The sequence below is a fragment of the Protomyctophum bolini genome (genome assembly GCF_963924005.1).
Source record: "Protomyctophum bolini genome assembly, chromosome: 8".
Lineage (NCBI taxonomy): Eukaryota > Metazoa > Chordata > Actinopteri > Myctophiformes > Myctophidae > Protomyctophum > Protomyctophum bolini.
This window is the reverse complement of record NC_137869.1, coordinates 22243464-22263535: the sequence shown is the minus strand read 5'-3', so window position 1 is coordinate 22263535 and position 20072 is coordinate 22243464. Positions and strand designations below refer to the sequence as shown.

Genomic DNA, 20072 nt, shown 5'->3' with positions numbered 1-20072 from the left:
TAACCTGCCGTTTTGCAGGAGTCAGTGCCTGGCCACACACACACACACACACACCCCAACGGCCACCACACAAACTTGCTTGCATACAAAGGGAGATCAGTTGTCATAGTTGTCAGGCATTCCACTCAAAGATGTTTATTTTTAGCCTCAGCAATGACCCCCCCCCCCCACTTTATCTTGCCCTACAGTATTGTGGCAGAGGGAGAGAGATTGTATTACCGCTTTACTCTGGTTAACAAAACTACAACACATGCAGAAAGAGAAGGACTCTCTCAATGGGGAATTACAAATCGAGACCAACTCAGACATGCACAGGTAATGGTTTAGCATCAATGTGGTTAAGCGGTCTAGATTTATCTTTGGCCAAATCTCAGGGCCTGTTGGCAAAGTTTACGCGGAAGAGGCCAAGAGGGTAGAATGGGTTCATTTTCTGTTGCCACCATTCGCTTATATGTGTGCCGATTGTTTTAACAAGTCTGGCATAAACAGTATAGTTATTAGTTACTAAATATGTCTGATTCAGGTGTACAGGTTAAATACGGCGCTGTATTTTTTACTGTATAAACTATCTTTAAACAAAATGCGTGAGCCTTTAATTAACAGTGTTTCTACTGTTAATCACCATGCTAAATTTACCATGGCTGCATGTATTCTGAGTTCTGACACCTTGTATGAATAGTATTGACAATGTAATTATGGCTAACCCTTATGTTATGGCTGTGAAGACGAATGGAAGAAGAAAGTGAGTGAATCGTACTCTGTGATCATCGAGAAGCTAGAAGATGACCTCCGCATCGAGGAGAACAAGCTGGCGGAGCTCAAACATGCTTTCAGGTGAGAATATACAAGCATCATTTTCAACCATAGCCTGTGGAATCATGAAGTAATTTCATCCAAAATGAGGAAAGGTGGAATGAGCGTTCCTCAGTACAATCCACTCACATATTTTATTTCTGAGCAGGGGAGAGCTTTGAATGCGGCAGACGGATGTTAATGCAAACAGAAGATGTTGATTTTATTCTTTCTTTGGCTCAGCTCTGATGAAGCTTTCCAGAAGGTGAATTTGAGCTACCGGACAGAGAGTGGGCTGTCCTTGTTGCATCTCTGCTGTGTGTGTGGAGGTATGCACGCCACGGGCGACGACCTCCTATTAATAACCTCTTACCAAAACATCACAGTGGGAGAAAGGATTAGATTGACTAAATTGTCCACTGCAGTGAAAATGTTCCCTTTGCTTCTTCAACCCCCAATTACTAAAATACAAAAGTACATTCCGTACAATACAACACATCCAGTGTACTGGTAAAAGCTGCATTGAGCGAATCGTAAGTTTGTAGTGTAATTGGATGCTTTTATTCTTCAGTGAAGTGATACTGTATTTTAGAGTTGCACATATTAGGACTATTCCTTGTACAGATTGCTATTGACTCTTGTGACTGTGCCCTCTGCTGGATGGTGACAGCTCAAACACAATGAATTAGAAGGTGATTAAAATGTGCACAAACGTAGACATTTCAAACAAATGTATCAATTCTGGCCAGCTTACTTTTTACTCCATGTGTTTCGGTCCCTGTAACACACACTAGTCTGTTGCTATGCTGTATTGATGTAAATTATTGACTTAAATGTATTACTAAACATGTCATGTTACACCTGATGCTGTCCTGTGGTTAAAATTTATTATGTTCTTGTGCAGCGAACAAGTCTCACATTCGGAGTCTAATGCTGAAAGGCTTGCGTCCCTCCAGACTGACCAGGAATGGCTTCACTGCTCTTCACTTGGCAGCCTATAAGGTGAAGAGAACACTTAAACCTTTATTTAAAGAAATTGGTTTGTTTTTAGTGCCTTCAAATTAACATCTTCCATCGATCTGCATATTGTGTGCTTGGGATGGTGGGATTTGTCATCTGAAGACCTTCCTAACTTTTGCCACATGGTGGAGTGCAAGCTGCACACAACTATTTGAATAAATTATGCTTCATGCACAGGGCATTTTAAGTATGGGAACATTTGCGAGTCATTGTATTTTAGGGAATGGCACAATGCTGCATATGGGAATATTCCCGTAATTAATCATGATAATATAATATGGGTATGAGCGTGACTGGAGGATGAAGGCAAACAACACATTCACAGTGAAATCCTGGGTGTTCATTTAACCCAGTGTTAACAGAATGGGTGATTTTAAAAATAGCAGATCCGCTATTTGTGCTAAATATATACTTTAGTGGTTAAAGGTATGGTGTGTCTGAAGCTGAGTTTTAATCCCATGTCCTTCAGGACAATGCTGAGCAACTGACAGCACTGCTTCATGGAGGTTCAGACATCCAACAGGTGGGCTATGGTGCCCTCACTGCCCTGCACATTGCTACAGTGGCTGGGCACCTTGAGGTGAGAACTGATCCTGCTTAAAAAACAAGAATCTTACGATCAGTTTTTATCACCATATGCAGCACCCTTTATGTTATGGTTTGAGTCTGACAGCTCCATCTTGTCTCACGTACATGTCTCTTCTCTCTGCCCCCTTGGTTTACTGTCTTTCTACACTGATATCTGATTCTGAAATAAAGTAAAATAAATGATATCTTCTCTAATGGTGCATTCTCTCTCACGGGAAGACGCAACGACGCAAAGACGCGTTGTGAGTTGATTTGGAGCAGCTACATGTATCATTGCGTCTTTGCAACGTCATGTCGCTGGCTTCCATTGACAACGAATGGTAGACTGCGTCGTTGCGTCTGCCCGTGTGAACACAACATAGGGATGTTTTTACGATCACAGCAATACATTTTGATTGACCGATAAAAAGAATAAATGGCAGAAAAAGCTTTGACATTTTTTTGTCTTTTTGTTCAGGGAGTGGACATACTCCTACAACATGGAGCTTATGTTAATGTCCAGGATGCTGTGTTCTTCACCCCACTGCATATTGCTGCTTACTATGGCTACGAGCAGGTATACTTACCCACACCAGGTCCACCTGACATCCACCTAGTGTTACTATGACTATGAGCAGGTAGCCATGCAGGTACTCACCTACACCTGACATTTATATCAGATCAGTCAGATTGACAGTGCTATGATGACAAATGATATGTATGTTACTTATCATCATCATAGCACTGCCACTGTAATAGAATATGTTCAGATGGTACCAAATTGATGACATTTCCTTTGAATCTATCTACTTATAATAACTTAATTCCCCATTGTCATTCATTAAAACTTCGGTCAACCCCCTCCTCTCTCTCTCTCTCTCTCTCTCTCTCTCTCTCTCTCTCAGGTGACCAGGCTGCTGTTGAAGTTCGGGGCTGATGTGAACGTGACTGGTGAGGTGGGTGACAGGCCGTTACACCTGGCTGCTGCCAAGGGTTTCCTGGGAATTGTCAAAATGCTGATGGCAGACGGGAGCAAGATCGACGGTGAGGATTTTAATTCACAAACAAAACAAACAGTGTTTTATTTTAAGTCCCAAGTTCAAGAATCCATTGGATGTTTGGCTGAGAGAAAGGAATGAGACTCAGAGACCAGCTAGGAGTAGGCTAGCTGGTTAACTCACAGCAACATTTTGCCTGTCCTTTTTAGAGCACTTGTGCCCCATTTGTGGGTTGCGGAGAAATCTTTATGGATCCCTTTATTTTTTGTTTCCTACATTTTGTTTTTAATTATTATTTCAAAACATTTAAAAAAACATAAAATAGTAATTTCACGAAGAAGTTACATTGAGAAGTTTTACATTTTTCGTTATAGAGGGAAGGTATAATACCGTATTAAGGCTTATTATATTAGCCAGGGTTAAACTGATTTGATGCTATACTATGCTGGGGACCCCTGGAATCCCCTCAAGAACCAGTACAGTAAGTGATGTTTGTACTCGTCCCTCTAGTCAATGCTCAGGACAATGAGGACCATGCCCCTCTCCACTTCTGTGCCCGGTTTGGTCATCTTGAGGTGGTACGCTTTCTCCTGCAGGGTAACTGGCATGTCCATCCTCACTCTGTCAACATCTACGGAGACACTCCACTACATTTGTACGTATTTCATATGGTCTTGAAATGACTGAGTGCTATGCAAATCAGAGACTTTTGGGAGATGATATCAAATTGATGTGTTTCTGTAGGGCCTGTTATAATGGTAAATTCGAGGCGGTGAAGGAGATTGTTCAGCTATCTGGCACAGACAGCCTATCAAAGGAAAACATATTCAGCGAAACAGCATTTCACAGGTATTTCTATTTAAATATTTGCAATTTTCATGTAGCACAGATTTTTTTGAGACGTTTTACTCAAACAATGAAACTAGGACATGAAAACCGATCGTCTGAGGTAATGTGTATATTTGTGTCACACAGCGCCTGCACTTATGGTAAAAACCTGGAGATGGTTAAGTTCTTGTTGAACCAAAATACAATGAGCATTAACCACCAAGGGAGGGATGGACATACAGGTATGTATTGATATGTCTTGTGCATCACAGTAATCACTGGCAATCTTGGTGTCCGCATTGCAGTGTGACATGTCTGCTACTTTTGAAACTTAAAAAAATAAAGTAAACCTGAGGAGGACTGATTCTAAAAAATCTTTCTGAAAAAGTTTATTATAAATAATAACAATAATAATAATAATAATACGGTCATAATAATAATAATTATTAGAATGTTGCTATATATACAGGTACCGTATATAACAACAACAACAACAACTAATGTTGTCCTGGCTTGAAAGGTGTAACAAATATATATGTCTTAACCCTTAACGGGTTTAAATTGGTTAAGTGGTTAACTTGCACGGTCGCTATGTGACCAGTTGTGTTACCTCTACTGTAGGTCTTCACAGTGCCTGTTTCCACGGTCACATCCGTCTGGTGCAGTTCCTGCTGGACAACGGGGCAGACATGAACCTGGTGGCCTGCGACCCCAGCAGGTCCAGTGGGGAGAATAAGGATGAGCAGACCTGTCTGATGTGGGCCTATGAGAAAGGTCTGATGATCATACTGTCTGATGTGGGCCTATGAGAAAGGTCTGATGACCATACTGTCTGATGTGGGCCTATGAGAAAGGTCTGATGATCATACTGTCTGATGTGGGCCTATGAGAAAGGTCTGATGATCATACTGTCTGATGTGGGCCTATGAGAAAGGTCTGATGACCATACTGTCTGATGTGGGCCTATGAGAAAGGTCTGATGATCATACTGTCTGATGTGGGCCTATGAGAAAGGTCTGATGATCATACTGTCTGATGTGGGCCTATGAGAAAGGTCTGATGATCATACTGTCTGATGTGGGCCTATGAGAAAGTTCTGATGACCATACTGTCTGATGTGGGCCTATGAGAAAGGTCTGATGATCATACTGTCTGATGTGGGCCTTTGGGGCCTATACTGTATGGCAGTTGAAGAGTGAAAGTAACAATGCCACAATGTAGTAATACTTTCTTACAATTAACAGCCCTGTATTCAAACTTTAACTTGAGTAACAGTATAAAAGTATTGGCATCAAAATATACTTAAAGAATAATTTCGGACTAGAAGGCTTTCTTACCTTTATTTTTAGTTGTTACGTCCCCACCAAAGAGGTCCAGGTGTTATTTTGTGCAAAAACCCATTTTTGGCTATTTCCCCTACCATAAGCCCTCAATGGGGCGCTGGGTTTTAGTGCTAATTTGCTTATTTCTATTGCTTGAAAATATATTTTTTATTTATTTCCAATAATGGGTTTTTGTACAAAATAACACCTGGACCTCTTTGGTGGTGACGTAACAACTACAAATAAAGGTGAGAAAGCCTTCTAGTCCGAAATTCTCCTTTAAGAACCACTGCTATATTCCATGCAGACCGTACTGACAATGACATTATTTCAACCTAGTGCTTCTCAAAAATGTTTATTTCAAGGACACCCATAATTCTTGAGTTACAGACCTGTAATGAACCCCCTCAAGGAAACCTGATGATCCATGGACACTACTTTGAGAACCACCACAAAATGACAAACTTTGGTGTCATCTTTTCTAGGAAACATTAGGCAAAGACTTTAAATGGCTTGTGATAAGCTTTTAAAATCAATCCGTCTCATCCATTTGGATCAATTCAATGGATCAAACAATTCAAATAATTATTTGATTATGATATAGTCATAGTGCATTGAGTCATTGTGGACAGAGGGACATTCAAACAAACATCCTTATTTTAATAATTTAGTTTCACAATTGCGTTGTGTGCTCACTTAACAGCAACATAGATACACACACACACACGCACGCACGCACGCACACACACACACACGGTTTGGGTGTCCTTGACATGAGAATGTTTGAGAATCTCTGGGCTACAGACCAGCATTTCTTGTGACGCCTCTAACCTTGTGTGTTATATCCAAGGCCATGATTCCATTGTCACTTTACTGAAACACTACAAAGGACCTGTTGACTCCCCCTGCAATGAGTACTCCCAGCCTGGAGGTGGTAAGTCACCCTGTAGCTGTCGTCATATGGATCAGTTGCCACTTAAACATACGTGTAACGGAGCAGCGCCACAATCCATTCAATTAGTGTGGATTAGTGTGGATACGTACTCTACACAGCATGTCTGTAGGGCTGCAACTATAGATTATTGTCTTAGCAATTATTCTATTGGTTGGTTTTAAATTAATTAAATAATCAAGAAGCACGTTTTAGATGAATAGAATCAACTAAATTGATTTGTCTGATTTACCACTTACTGTAAGCCCTATTCTTTACTTCATCGCACAGCACTGTTGCACAAAGATAACAGATCTACAAGCTCACATCACGGATATTTTCCCAATTTTTTAAAACATTGGAAGGAAAAAAATAAAAATGTTATAGATTAGTTTGAAAAACTGTTGCACCCCTACATGTACGTCATACATGTATGTAATTTGGCTGTCTTTCAGATGGCTCCTACGTGTCTGTGCCATCTCCCCTGGGCAAGATCAAAAGCATGACTAAAGGTAATGAAGAGTGGTAAAGCTCAAAGCGTTATTTGTTGCACTTAAAATTCCTGTCAGCTGGTATGACGTACTGTACACTCTCTGTTGCCAAGGGATGGAACATACTGTAGCTACTGTTGCTGACAATGTCATTCACTGCTGTCCCCCGACATTAAATAACTTCTGAAATATGATCCAATTTGCAGAGAAAGCTGACGTTCTGCTACTCAGAGCCAGCCTTCCATCCCATTTCCACCTACAGCTGTCTGACCTGGAGTTCAATGAGATCATTGGCTCAGGTAAATCAATCTAGCCTTGCCATCTCTGAGTTTTTCTCAGCCGACATGCTTCCTCACCAGATCCTCTTTTTACTTAACGTCACATCTGCTTTCACCTTCTCTTTAGGCTCTTTTGGAAAGGTCTATAGAGGCAAGTGCCGGAACAAAGTTGTCGCCATAAAACGGTAATCAGAACTTTTGACGAATCTAAATATAAGTTATATCAATTATCAGGGGTTCCCAAACTGTGGTGCGTGCAACGCTTGTGGTGCGTGGACACCCTCTAGGCAAGGGATGCGTGACATGAAAAGGGTTTTATGGTGTTATTTAGCACAAAGGGCAAAATCCAGTAAACCACTATTGTAAGGAGATGTATAGAGCAGCTGTGGGAGTATACAGCAGCTGCATGTCTCTCAGTGCAGTGTGATTATTTGCCATAATCATATTTAAAAAATTATAATTTTCGGCCAAATGCAACGAGACTTAGTGTTGGGGGGTGTATCAGCTAGGTCAGGAGGTAGCAGGGGTGTACGGCCAAAAACGTTTATGGACAGCTGCGTTATATCATTGCTGTTGGGCAGAAACAATGTACCTCCATATTTCATATTTTTTTCTGTTTTTGTTTTTGTACAGTCTAAGAGTCGAGAAAATAGCCGATCTGCAAGCTCGCATCACGATGTGATGCATTGAGAGCTTGTAGATCTGCTTTTCTTTTTAAATTTTTTGACAAAATATATTTTAGTATAGATTTTAACGACTAAAAAGTATTAACAAGAGCTTGTGACTAGATAATACCTACATTGGACTGGAACACTTGTCCTGAAAAGTAACAGTGCCCGACAGCAACGATATTTACACCACCACATCCCTCAAGAAATGAAGTCACTCAGTCATTAATGTCATCTTGCCCTGTCTAGCTATCGAGCCAACACATTTTGCTCCAAGTCAGACGTGGACATGTTCTGCAGAGAAGTGTCCATCCTATGTCGCCTCAACCACCCCTGTGTTATCCAGTTCGTTGGTGCGTGCCTGGATGACCCCAGCCAGTTTGCCATTGTCACCCAGTATATCTCTGGAGGATCTCTGTTCTCCCTGCTTCATGAGCAGAAAAGGTGTTTGTTTGTATATGGGCTGTTTGGATATGTATACAAATACGATGACATAGGAAATCTTATGTAATTTACGGTGTTACCTTAAATGTGACTCTTACCATTTTTAATTACTGGAAGGAGGAAAAGGAATCGCACACTAAAGTACTGTAGATGCCAAATTTCATTTGTTTTGGCCGATGTCTCAATTCAACGTACACGTCTTTGTTAAGACATACAACTGTCAGTTTTGGTCATAGTCTGCAAACTGTAAACAAGATCCATCAAAATCACTTCCATTAACTCTTTCATATGAAGATACTACCTACCCTGTGCGCTGCCGTGGTGCCGCCGCTTGACTCAATCATGTCTATACATTTTTTTCACCCAGTGTCAATTATCTAATGTAATCCTGGGCTACACTTCCTCTGCCAACCTGGGGGGGCAGCGGACTGACCTCATGCTTCCCTTTTTGCATGACTGCTTCTTTTCACCTGACAGGGGGGAGTTTTCCCAGCCGGACGTAGCGCGTGGAAGGAACTCGTTATTCCGACCAGTTCCTTTACCCTCCATCAGGCGCCCCGGCTGGCCAGGGGGAGGTAGTTTAGAGACCAGTATTACTGCATGTTTTTTGTGAGGGTACCTACCCGGGGACACGGGGAGAACATGCAAACTCCACAGAGAAAGGCCCTTTCGCCAATCATGTCTATACTTGGCCCTCTCCTTTTTTCCCTCTACACCAAATCTCTTCGCTACAACTAGCTAATTAAATCTACAAGCTCACAACGTGTCGAATTGCGATGCGCTGTGACCTTTATAGATTGCCATTTCTGCCAAATGTTCACCTTCTATGACATGAACAGAAACGAGATGCTAGGGTTAATGTGGTTAAATCGACAAAAAGTTCCTCTGAATGTACTTATTGGCATGGGAGGGAACAATCAACTGCAACATTACTCGGTGTCAAATAAGCCCATGTTTACATGACCCAATCCCAGTGACACATGTCTGATGTCTCTCTATCAGCCTCTTCATCTATAATGTCTCTCACACCAATCTGTTCCCCCTTCTTTTTTGTCGGGGCTCACCATTGATCCATATGAAGCGTTCCACTAACTGCACGCCCAGGTGCTGCTGTCTTATAGACTGTCCTATTGATCTGTGTTAAGTGGCTGCGGGGTGGTGATTGGCAGGGACCATTGATCAGGCCACTAAGTGGCCCCCACTCCTTTAATGATGTGTCAATGGACAGGCTGATCGACCTGCAGTCCAAGCTCATCATTGCCATCGACGTGGCCAAGGGCATGGAGTACCTGCATAACCTCACGCAACCCATCATCCACAGAGACCTCAACAGGTAAGGCCTTAGAGGTCACTATAAAAATCGTTTTTCTGTGCCTATAATTGAAACCTATAATTGTCAGCAACAGAGCCTTTCATAATTATGACAGTTATACTGTCAAAGTGACAAATGCCAATGGTGATACATAGAATAACTGTTATTTTGGTAACGATTACATGTGTTCCTTTTCAGCCATAATATTCTACTCTATGAGGACGGACATGCAGTGGTGGCTGATTTTGGAGGTACGGTACAGGTTTATTACAGCGTTTTTAATGCCTTAGAACAAAAGGGTTTGCTATTGTATGTTCGCTGCCTGATTCCCATTTCTTTTCCTGGTACATTTCTACTTGACATGATCATCAAATGCATACAGGAAATGTTTGTCACAGTTCCAGTTTCCTGGATGATGTGGCTTTGACCCATGTGCTCCTTGCTATCAGCTGTACGAGTTTTGAGTGCCAGAGTACGTTGTTCTGTAGTCATTGTAACTAAGTGAGCCTGGATTGGGTTCTGACATACAGTCCTCTATAGCCTATTTCTGAGAAGTAATGTGACGGTTTGTAAAGCTGGCTGGAATTGTCACTGTGTAGAACTCATGAATACAACAGTAACTGTATTCAAAAACAGCGCATGACCTGCTCATGCATGCCATATCATCTCCCTGCTCTGTGCGTGCGGTTGTGTGTGTGTGTGTGTGTGTGTGTGTGTGTGTGTGTGTGTGTGTGCGGGTGTGTGTGTCTCTCCCACGTCTTTGTCATTTTATCTATTTTCAAAGCACTGTCTAATCAAGCGTAAATGCCATAAGATATTAACTTTGAAAGTAAACGGTTTTAACATATTTGTGTTATCAAATGTTCTCTTGCTTCTGTGCAGAATCCAGGTTTCTGCAGTCTGTTCAGGTGGACAACATGACCAAGCAGCCTGGGGTTAGTCCGTGCTCTCTGTGTCTCTTTAAAGCTGATTTATGTAACGCCTTTAACATACACACTGAGTAAAACCATCAGGTATGTCAAAGTGAAGTCAGAGACTGACTTTGACAGCACATAGCAGTGCTACGTATCTCTGTTGGTGGCGCATGGCACTAAACATCGGCAGGGTGAGAGGCCCTGTTTTTCCCACCTGTACTAAAAATGTCTGCGCCGCCCGTACTGTAATTAGTCCGACTTACAGTATATGCTCTGTCGCACGGCGGTGCTGCGCGCCGAAAACAGCCGACCTACAAGCTCATGAGGCTTTGCGTCCGCGGCACCTCGAGAGCTTGTAGGTTGGCCGTTTCATCCGCGCGACACCGTCATGCGACAGAGCATATTTCAGGCCTTGGATAAAAGCATTGCGTATATCACTATTATAGCCCTGGCTGGAGCTCCCTGACATCAATTACCGTCCGCTGAGAAAACTGCCCTCATGCAAATAGTGTGTGCTGAGTCATCAGCACCCAGAGTGCTTGGCCTAGCAGTCTAGTGTTAAGTGTGTTACGTCCTCTGGGTACAGCCTGTTCTGAGCAACCAGTTATTCTCACTGGAGTACAGTGTTTTACAACGGTAATTGGCTGTGCGCGTGTGCACACGTGTGTGTGTGTGTGGGCGCACGTGGGTGTACATACTGTACACGGGATGTGTGATTGATGAATTTTATGTTGAGTATTGATTTGTTTTGAGGGTTTATGGTATATAATGTGATTTTGTGTGTTTTAAGCAATGATTCCTCGCAGTCGTCGCAGAACAGTGTACAGATTTAAATTAAATTTGGCTGTGTGTGTGCGTGTGCATGCGTGCGTGCATGTGTGTGTGTAGTGTACTTGTATTACTACACTTGTGTAGTAATACAAGTAGTAAAAAGCGCTTTGGACAAACTTCTTAATCTTAATCTTAACTCCATTGAACCCTCAAAATGTCTGCTAAAGCAAACTCCACCAACTCTCCCCCTCTCATGCAAGTAATTGACAATACTGTACTGTATATAAAGTAAGTCACACCAACTTTGATGAGGCAGTATGCTTTGTTTTCAAAATATAAGGTTTTCTTCATTTCCTAAAAAATATATATTTTGGAGTTAGGTAGTGTTTTGCCGACAGCAGAGATATTCATGTTAGGACGCATTTAGAGGTTAGGTTTAGGGGTTGGGGTTATACTGCCATATAGCGCGTAGCACACTTCGTAAAATAGTCGTTCTACATACAAGCTAACAATAACACATTGTGAGCTCAATGTAGATCAAGCTATAGATAGGTAGAAATGTCCTACAATATTATCAAATATAGTAATATAAATGGTGTGTGTGTGCGTGTACGTGTGTAGAACCTGCGATGGATGGCTCCAGAGGTGTTCACCCAGTGCACGCGCTATACAGTCAAGGCAGACATGTTCAGCTACGCCCTCTGCCTGTGGGAGCTGCTGACAGGAGAGATACCATTTGCTCACTTGAAACCTGGTAATTCTTCTAGTCATTTATTGATCAATGACTTGAATTAAATGACACAGTACGTAATAACAACTGTAACTAGAGACAACTGCCAACTGCCAACCTATTTCCCTTGTGGAAAATATATTTAACATTCACTTTTTTCATTATTCTCTGTAACGGTACCGCAGAACATTATTAATTAATTTTCAACTAACAATCGCACAGGATCTACTGTCATGCGATAGAGTACACTGTAAGTTAATCTTTAGCAGTTGGAAAATCATTTCAGTGGAGAATAACCTAGTGGTTCTCAAAGTTGGGTCCAGTGATCCTCAGGGGTCCTTGATCGATTTATCTTAGGATTGATTCTGTAACTCGGAGAATGTACAAATGTAAATGGTTCCATTTCTACTCTTCCAGAGTTAAAAGAACACTGCAGATTTTACAGTTTACAACTTAGGCATTTAGCAGATGTTCCTATCCAGAGCGACTTACATTAAGCAAGGTAAACAAGTACTGGTACATCATTACTAATGAATTAATGCAGAGAGAGTAGTGTAGTAGTGTCTCAAACTAGGATCACATTTAAACCAAGAACGTATAGGCTCAGTTAAATTACATTTTAAACTTGTGGTCAAGAAACAAACTAAAACAAGCTTAAGTCACAAAAGACGAGAACAAATGAAATGACCACGGTCAATCTGCATGGTCATCATAACAAGGTCAAGTGCACATTTTACAGTGTAGATTGGGTCCCAGAGATAAAGCGTTACTGTATATCAAACGAGGGGTCTGTGAATTTAAATCACTGATCTAGCCCTCTCTGCTCCTACCAGCGGCAGCAGCAGCAGACATGGCGTACCATCACGTCCGGCCTCCTGTAGGCTACTCCATCCCCAAGCCCATCTCTGCTCTCCTACTGAGGGGCTGGAACTCCAGTCCAGAGGTACTGTACGTGTCCTATTGTCCTATTTCACCTCCATCCATAATATTTAATGTAGACACATGTTACTTGTTTATGTGTGAATAAAATGATGTTTTTTCAATCCATATGGCATCGGTAGAGTATTGAGGTGGTTTTATTTGGTCTTCTATTGAGACATGTAGATCCTGTGTTTCTGGTTTGACATTTATTTATTTATTATTTTGGCTCCATTAGCTCAGTGGTAAGATATGTCGGCATTGCCCAGGAGACGCAGGTTCAAATCTAGGGGAGAACAGCAAAGTTACATGCAGTCACATTGTGCAGTTTTAACTTATTAGAAGTGGAAAGTAAAACATTTAGACTGGGATGAAACAACCGCTTATGAAGTCAGCCAATACCCTGTTTTCCCAATGCAATCTTACGGAAGCAGTACTGCACATGGGGGAGCATACTTTGGTCCGACATACCTTTGGTTCGAAGGAGCATTGGTCCGACTCGGGATAGGGTTGGGGCCGTTAGGTTTAGGTGTGCTGCCCCGATGTGCCCCGTGCTCGCGGTTATGGTTAGGGTGAGGGTTTGGGGTAGGTAGTCGATCGGACCAATGGTATGTCGGACCAAAGTATAGTAACCCTGCACATGTGGACCGTGTACGGGGGTTGACTGGCCACAGGCTGACTAAATAAGCAATTTAAGGTGGATTAAAGTGGTTGTTTCACCCCTCTCTAAAATGTTTACTTTGAGGTTCCAAAACGGGGTTAGGTTAGAATTAATCTAAAGCAGGCATGCAGTCATTATATATATTTCTTTTGATTGTATTACAATAATCCAAGTCCCCCTTATTTTATATACGGTACTCTAATATGGCAGCAAAAATAGCAGATCTACAAGCTCACTTCATGTCTGGCTGAGTTAGCTGCCAGCATAATGACGTGTTTAGTTGTGTTTAGTGAGTGAGTGAATGCTGACTCGGCTGCTAGCATAAGCAGGTGTACTGCATTAATGAATGGGACAGGCCCACAGTATTCCCAGGATGCCACATTGAAGCGTGGCAGCACATTTATCAGTACACATGAACTTTACTGTACGATGCACCTCCCTCTGCATCAGCCCGCCATGTACCGGTACATAATAGGCTTGCTGTGTTTATCATGTCTCGTTAGAAGCGTCGTTAGACAACCAGGCGTGCTGGCACATTCTGCTACCCCCCCTCCTCGCCGTATGCTTCTGACCTCGTTGTTTGCCATGGCTGGTTGGTTGCCAGCCAACTGCCTCTGTGGAGGTCATGGATGCACCCCCCTCTGGGCTTTGTCTCTGCCCTGCTTGTGTCCCACTGTCCCAGGGTGTAAAGGTGTGTCAGGAGATCCAGTATTTTTCAATGAGAGAGAAGTTAAAAAATATCAAAAGTGGCAGATCTACAAGCTCAAAACGTGTCGCTTCACGCCACGTTTTGAGCTTGCAGATCTGATACTTTTGATAATTTTGTGTGATGCTGTAGTTAGTATGATCAAGTAGGCCCTACTTGATCATACTACAGCGTCACTTTATAGGGCATTCATTTACAAAACAGAATTTATCAGTTATCTTTGGCAGCAGCTATCACGGGAATTTATAATGCACATATGTCCCCCGAGGCCCTCCCTAGGTGCTACCTGTTTGGTACAGCAATTTGCTATGGGTACATTGTGCCACACTGACTGCAGGCACAGTCATATAATTAAAAGACATGGATGTTATTTCAGAGGTGAATTATTCACAGTAGACTGAAGAAGATGGTTTATGTACGGTAATGAAAGATGCTTCCATTACGTCAATTGAAAATAAAAGCCCTTTGAGGAGTATTCATTTATTTATTTTCTTTAAATACTTGCTTTATTGTGGACCTTGTATGTTTTTTATTCATTAAAAGCAGTACACAAACAGACCTTGGCCATTGTTGTCAGCAGATGTGATGTATAATTGAACCGCTCCAAGGTGGCACAGTGTTTGTTCTTTTACACAGGGAGAGAAGAGATCTAAAGGTCTGCTTCTGCTTTTGAAGCTCACCTTTGCGTCCTGTGTGGGTGGACTAGAATGAGTGCACAGTGATAGGGAGGACTGTGTGTGTGTGTGTGTGTGTGTGTGTGTGTGTGTGTTTTAGGCCTAATTAATACTTCATCGTACAACGATGTGACACTTTGCCAGCTTGTAGATCTCCTATTTTTGGCGAGCAAGTATATCTTATTATATATATATTAGGGGAACATCTACAGTAGTGCTATAGTCTAACAGAGTTATTTTTATACTTGAACCTTACCAGAAATAATTGTGACATCTGCTTCCTCCATTTTAGGATAGACCAGAGTTCTCTGAGGTGGTTACCAACCTGGAGGAATGTCTGTGTAATGTTGAGGTATTGTTTTAAGATGAGACCTTTATTCTATCGAGCGAGGGAAATGCAGTCGTCAAAGACCGTAAAGCAGTTAAAATACAGATTGCATGGTAAAAAAAAAGAAAGTACTGTACAGCACGATGGAAATAGTTCACAGTCAAATCAACACCATTGGTAAGTTGGCAAAAATTTGTTTGGTAACATTTTAATTACTTTGGACAAAATGTAAGCAAACAATTAAAAATAAAGCCGTTAACGGGGAAATGCTCTATGTTTAGTGAATAATCAATCATGTGTTTCCATAGCAGTGCGGTAGGTTCTTAAAATGTAAGTTATGGATAGGTGTTGAGGAATGGACACCGTAGTGAGTGGAATGTCATCATCTGTATGTCTGTGTGTGGGATGTATTCTCTACCAGTGGTGGGAAAAGTACTCAGTTACAGTACCACAATGTAGAAATACAATTAAAGGCTTGCATTCAACATTTTAATGGAGTAAACTTGAAAACGTATCGGCATCAAAATACTTACAGAACCAAACATAAAACTAGTCATTATGCAGAATGGTCAATTTCAAAATCATATTATTGAATTGAATTGTAATTATTAAATTATTAATTGTAAAAAATTAATTATAAAATTAATTGTAAAAAAATCTAATCTAAGCTTGTGGTACAGTATTTGCCTCTGAGATGTAGTGGAGTATAAATATTAAGTAACAAGAATGACTCAGTCATAATTGCCAGCTGCAGCAAGCTCTCGTTTATGAACAGCTATAATCAGTGTGTGTGCCTCAGCCTCAGCTCACGTTGCCGTTCAGACTATGGGTTTTATGGGTAAGTCTCCCATTGGCTTAGGAGGCAGCCAATCATGACTAGGTCGCTACTAGAGGTAGATCAACATGTTGTCCAGATGCTTTGCAAGCAGCTGTCAAAAATACAAAATAAAGTAAAATAGAAATACTCAAGTAAAAGTAACTCCAAATCTTACTTAAGTCCATTACTTGAGTAAATGTACTTATTCCCCCACTGTTCTCCACCCACAGTTTATGTCTCCAGCCTCCAGTAACAGCAGTGGGTCCCTGTCCCCCTCCGCGTCCTCCGACAGCCTGGTCGGGCGGGGGGGACCCGGACGGAACCATGTGACCGCGCTGCGCACTCGCTTTGAGCTGGAGTACGCTCTGAACACTCGGGCCTTCGCCATCTGGAGTCAAAGGTACCACTACGCTAATTACATTCGGGCATTTACACAATAAAATCCTCACTATTATTTATCCATTCAGCCATAGCCTCTGAGGACTGGGTTCAGTGAGTTGCTCAAGGGCAGCTAGATGGGGGGTCATACCTATGTTCCCTCAGCTCTATGTTCCCTCAGAAGGAGCATTGGTCCGAGGTGCGCTGGGGGTCGGGAGAGGGTGGGTGGTTAGGTTTAGGTGTCTGCCCCGGGGGAGGTTAGGGTGAGGGTTTGAGGTAGGTTGTCGATCGGACCGTCGGCATATTGACGCGGACCCGAGGGAACATAGGGCTGAGGGAACATAGGTACGGTCCCCTAGATGGGACACTCCATGGGACTGTTCTATTACAGGACAGTTGCTCTTCCTCAAATTATGTACACAAATCTTCCACAAAGCACTGAGGCTATTACACATACAGTAGTTCCCCCTTGCCTTGTAGTGCTGTGAAAACACAAAGTTAACATCTAGTGTTTCTAGTGTTTCCTCTGCCAGTAGGGAATCCAAGAACGTCATCTCCGGGCCTGTTCTAAAGGGTTCTGTGATAGCGATAGTGCACACATCCCTCCTTAATGCCATCACTATTGTTTGACCAGTAAACTGCACAACACTTGAGCCACTTTACTGCATCTGTGAGGAGTGGAGTTGCTCGGATACAGGGCTGACAAATAAAGGGAAGCCCATATAATAAAACATGCATGGCACTCTGACTAAAGACTCCACTGGTGGCCTGCCCAAGGCTGTGTTTGTGTGTATGTGTGTGTGTCAGCTTGTGTGTGTGTCTTAACGATGTTCACAGAGACGGTTACCTTGATCCCGGTCTCCAATTGCCTCTTTTAGAGGGCGGGGTTCTGTGTTGTACTACTGTGGCTTGTAGCCGTCAGAAATTCCTTGGCACTTGATCAAAGGCATCATCAATTTTGAATAGCCTATGTATTCCGCTGGAGAAAGTAAGTGCCCAGATATTGTATATCCGTCATCCTATATTAAACACAAGGGGACATTAGATATGGGATTTCTCCTGCCTAGTACTTAGCCTCACCTCATCTACTGTATCTGAATTAATTATGTGTAGTGATCAGCCCACCCTAACCAGAACACGGCCAGTACTGTTGTTGTAATTTCTGAGTCAAGGATGATGACAACATTTCTCATGTGAGACAATGTTGTTCATTTTCAGGGAGAGGGAGGACGCAACCCAGGGTCTGACTTTGGATGAAGTGAGGCGGAATATGCAGTTTCCACCTATTGACCGCAATGGTTTGTGTTGAAATGCATATCCAGCTGATATATTATTACTGTATATATTATGTAATGATTTTAGAAAGCAAAGCTGTCATTCTAAACATTGGGTTTCCTTGGACTTCACAAAAGTGGATTCTAAACTGACATAATGTATGTCAAATACAAAATTTCCAAACTAGTGCAGCTTAATTCCGGCAGTGCATTTACTGCCGGAATTAAACATTTACTGGAGTAAAAGTACAAAAGTATTGGTATCAAAATGTATTTAAAGTATCCCAAAATTAGAATGTACTCATTATGCAGAATGTCCCATTTCAAAAGCTTTCAAATGTATGAAAATAGCAGATCTGCAAAGCTCACAATGCGTCACATCGCATTGTGAGCTTGTACATCTGCCATTTTCGGTACAGTCAAGCTCACAATGCGACGTGTGGCCGAAATCAGTGCTGAAGTCGGTAAACTCATCTCTACTTCAACTACTGTGTAGATTGTACTTATTGGTAAATACAGTATATTTCATAAAATCTCTCTTCCCCAGGCTATGTGTCTGATCCTATGAGCACCATGCGTTTCCGCTCCTCCTTCAGCAGCAACGGCAGCTTTGAGGACAGCAACTAACACTGTTACTGTTCACAAAGCCTTTTTTCTTTGGCTAAAACAATTATATTACATAATTATATTTATTTACTGTTTCAAAATAAGGTATACTAAATATTTCATGTACTGTAGGAATGCAGGTAAAAGTCAATGTTTGAAGTGGATTGTGTTGATATGAGATTAATTGAATCTGTATTTAAATTTCAAGTACAGATTAGTACAGTATGAGTTTCTAACATTTGTTCTATTCACAATTACCCTAGCAAATTAGCAATACTCTATTTGTTAATAGAGTATAATTACAAATATTATTGCTGTGATTTTTGTATATTGTAAATATTTGTGACATGGTACTTTATTTTTGTGGTTAAAGTGTTTAAAACCTCAAAGTTATGTATGTAATATTATGTATGTAATATATCTTTTACATTTGGCTAAACCACACAAATCACTCATGTATCTTGACTGTTTAACTGGTAAAGTAAAATGTTAGGTGAAGTGAAATCTGAGGATAATGTAATAAAACACGAGTAAATGTAGAAATGTATATATTTGCTGCCAGTTGTTGTTTTTGCTTTTACGTCCGGAGACTCACGTTCAGACACGCCTCCTCAGGAGACCTGATCTGAACCCATTTGATTTGGTGTTGGGAACACGTTGCGACCGCATGCCCTTGCTGACGTCTGCCAGTATTAGCGGCAAATAGACACAAATGAGTGCCAACACTAGACGAATCCCAGTTTCACCACTGAGACCTCTACTATGGTTATATTAGCTACAGTGATGTTATGCACTAGAATATGCACACGTTTGTACTTTTCGCATGGATTTCACTCCTTTTTTAGGCTCTGGAGCTTGTAAAACAAATATTTGGCTGTCCTGTCTTAAGATGATGGTTGGTCCCTGATACCGTTAAACCGTTAGACAGACAGTGACAGTGATGGACTTGACCATGGACCATGCATGCCCCCAAATACCTGAATGTCTTTCAAAGAATGAGAATAGTTTCATCCACATCCACCCTTTAATTAAATGTTCACCTCATTTTATGACATGGCTTTAACATTTTCTAGAAATGATTCATGTGAAATCATATCAAAACACTGATTAGAAATGACAACTCACGAACATAATATTGCCACCTTCTGTGCAAAACAAATGCAGTAATGTCTCCTTAGCTGCAGGAAGGACTTAACCTATGGGACATGGGCTCTACCAGGTGAGTGTCGGTGGCGCACCAGAGCCAAGGTATCAAGGTATCACTGTGCTTTTGGCCAGTGGACCAGTCAATGGACGTGTAAAGAGTAGAGGAGTGCTTTGGGGCAAATTGAGCTACAGGAGATGTTTCAACGATGAATTATTCAACTGTTTGTGCGGCGTGAGTGGAGGGTATCTGCTTACAGTTTGGTTAAGGTAACGGTGACAGTGACCATGTGCTCAATACCATACCACAAACTACGCCTCATTGTTTGCTACCAACAATAGGAAGAGATGGGCCATTGTAAGCATTTAATCCAAATTAATTATGTACAGTAGCTTAGTTGGTGATTGAAGGATGATGGCAATTTAAGTTGTCAGTATGAACACAGACATCATATGTCACTTTAGGGCATTCACGGCACATTAAGCTGCCTTGATCACTGT

At 41.7% G+C, this 20072-nt stretch overlaps 1 protein-coding gene across 3 annotated transcripts; it reads left to right on the top strand.

Moving 5' to 3' along the window:
• Positions 1 to 191: 191 nt before the first annotated feature.
• tnni3k (TNNI3 interacting kinase) lies at positions 192 to 18948 on the top strand. 3 transcript variants are annotated; one of them, XM_080769350.1, is made up of 25 exons: positions 192 to 315; positions 726 to 834; positions 1036 to 1121; positions 1697 to 1794; positions 2282 to 2392; positions 2858 to 2956; positions 3285 to 3423; positions 3888 to 4032; positions 4122 to 4226; positions 4353 to 4447; positions 4827 to 4979; positions 6378 to 6461; positions 6914 to 6970; positions 7156 to 7248; positions 7355 to 7412; positions 8145 to 8339; positions 9568 to 9672; positions 9850 to 9902; positions 10534 to 10586; positions 11958 to 12090; positions 12900 to 13009; positions 15318 to 15377; positions 16401 to 16570; positions 17767 to 17846; positions 18370 to 18948. In XM_080769350.1, exons 1-25 carry the CDS (start codon positions 276 to 278, stop codon positions 18447 to 18449), a joined length of 2511 nt encoding a protein of 836 aa, XP_080625476.1. In that variant the 5' UTR covers positions 192 to 275; the 3' UTR covers positions 18450 to 18948. The 3 variants fall into 3 exon arrangements, 2 of the variants coding, with proteins under 2 accessions (XP_080625476.1, XP_080625477.1); XR_013964453.1 differs by lacking the exon at positions 18370 to 18948 and having other exon boundaries at positions 12900 to 13014; positions 17767 to 17842; XM_080769351.1 differs by lacking the exon at positions 8145 to 8339.
• Positions 18949 to 20072: the final 1124 nt, after the last annotated feature.

Excerpts from the sequence above, each read along its gene's own strand:
- tnni3k (XM_080769350.1), top strand. The coding sequence starts at position 276 with ATGGGGAATTACAAATCGAGACCAACTCAGACATGCACAG. Across the intron at positions 316-725 it reads ACCAACTCAGACATGCACAG|ACGAATGGAAGAAGAAAGTG; the intron begins GTAATGGTTTAG and ends ATGGCTGTGAAG. Across the intron at positions 1,122-1,696 it reads TCTCTGCTGTGTGTGTGGAG|CGAACAAGTCTCACATTCGG; the intron begins GTATGCACGCCA and ends GTTCTTGTGCAG.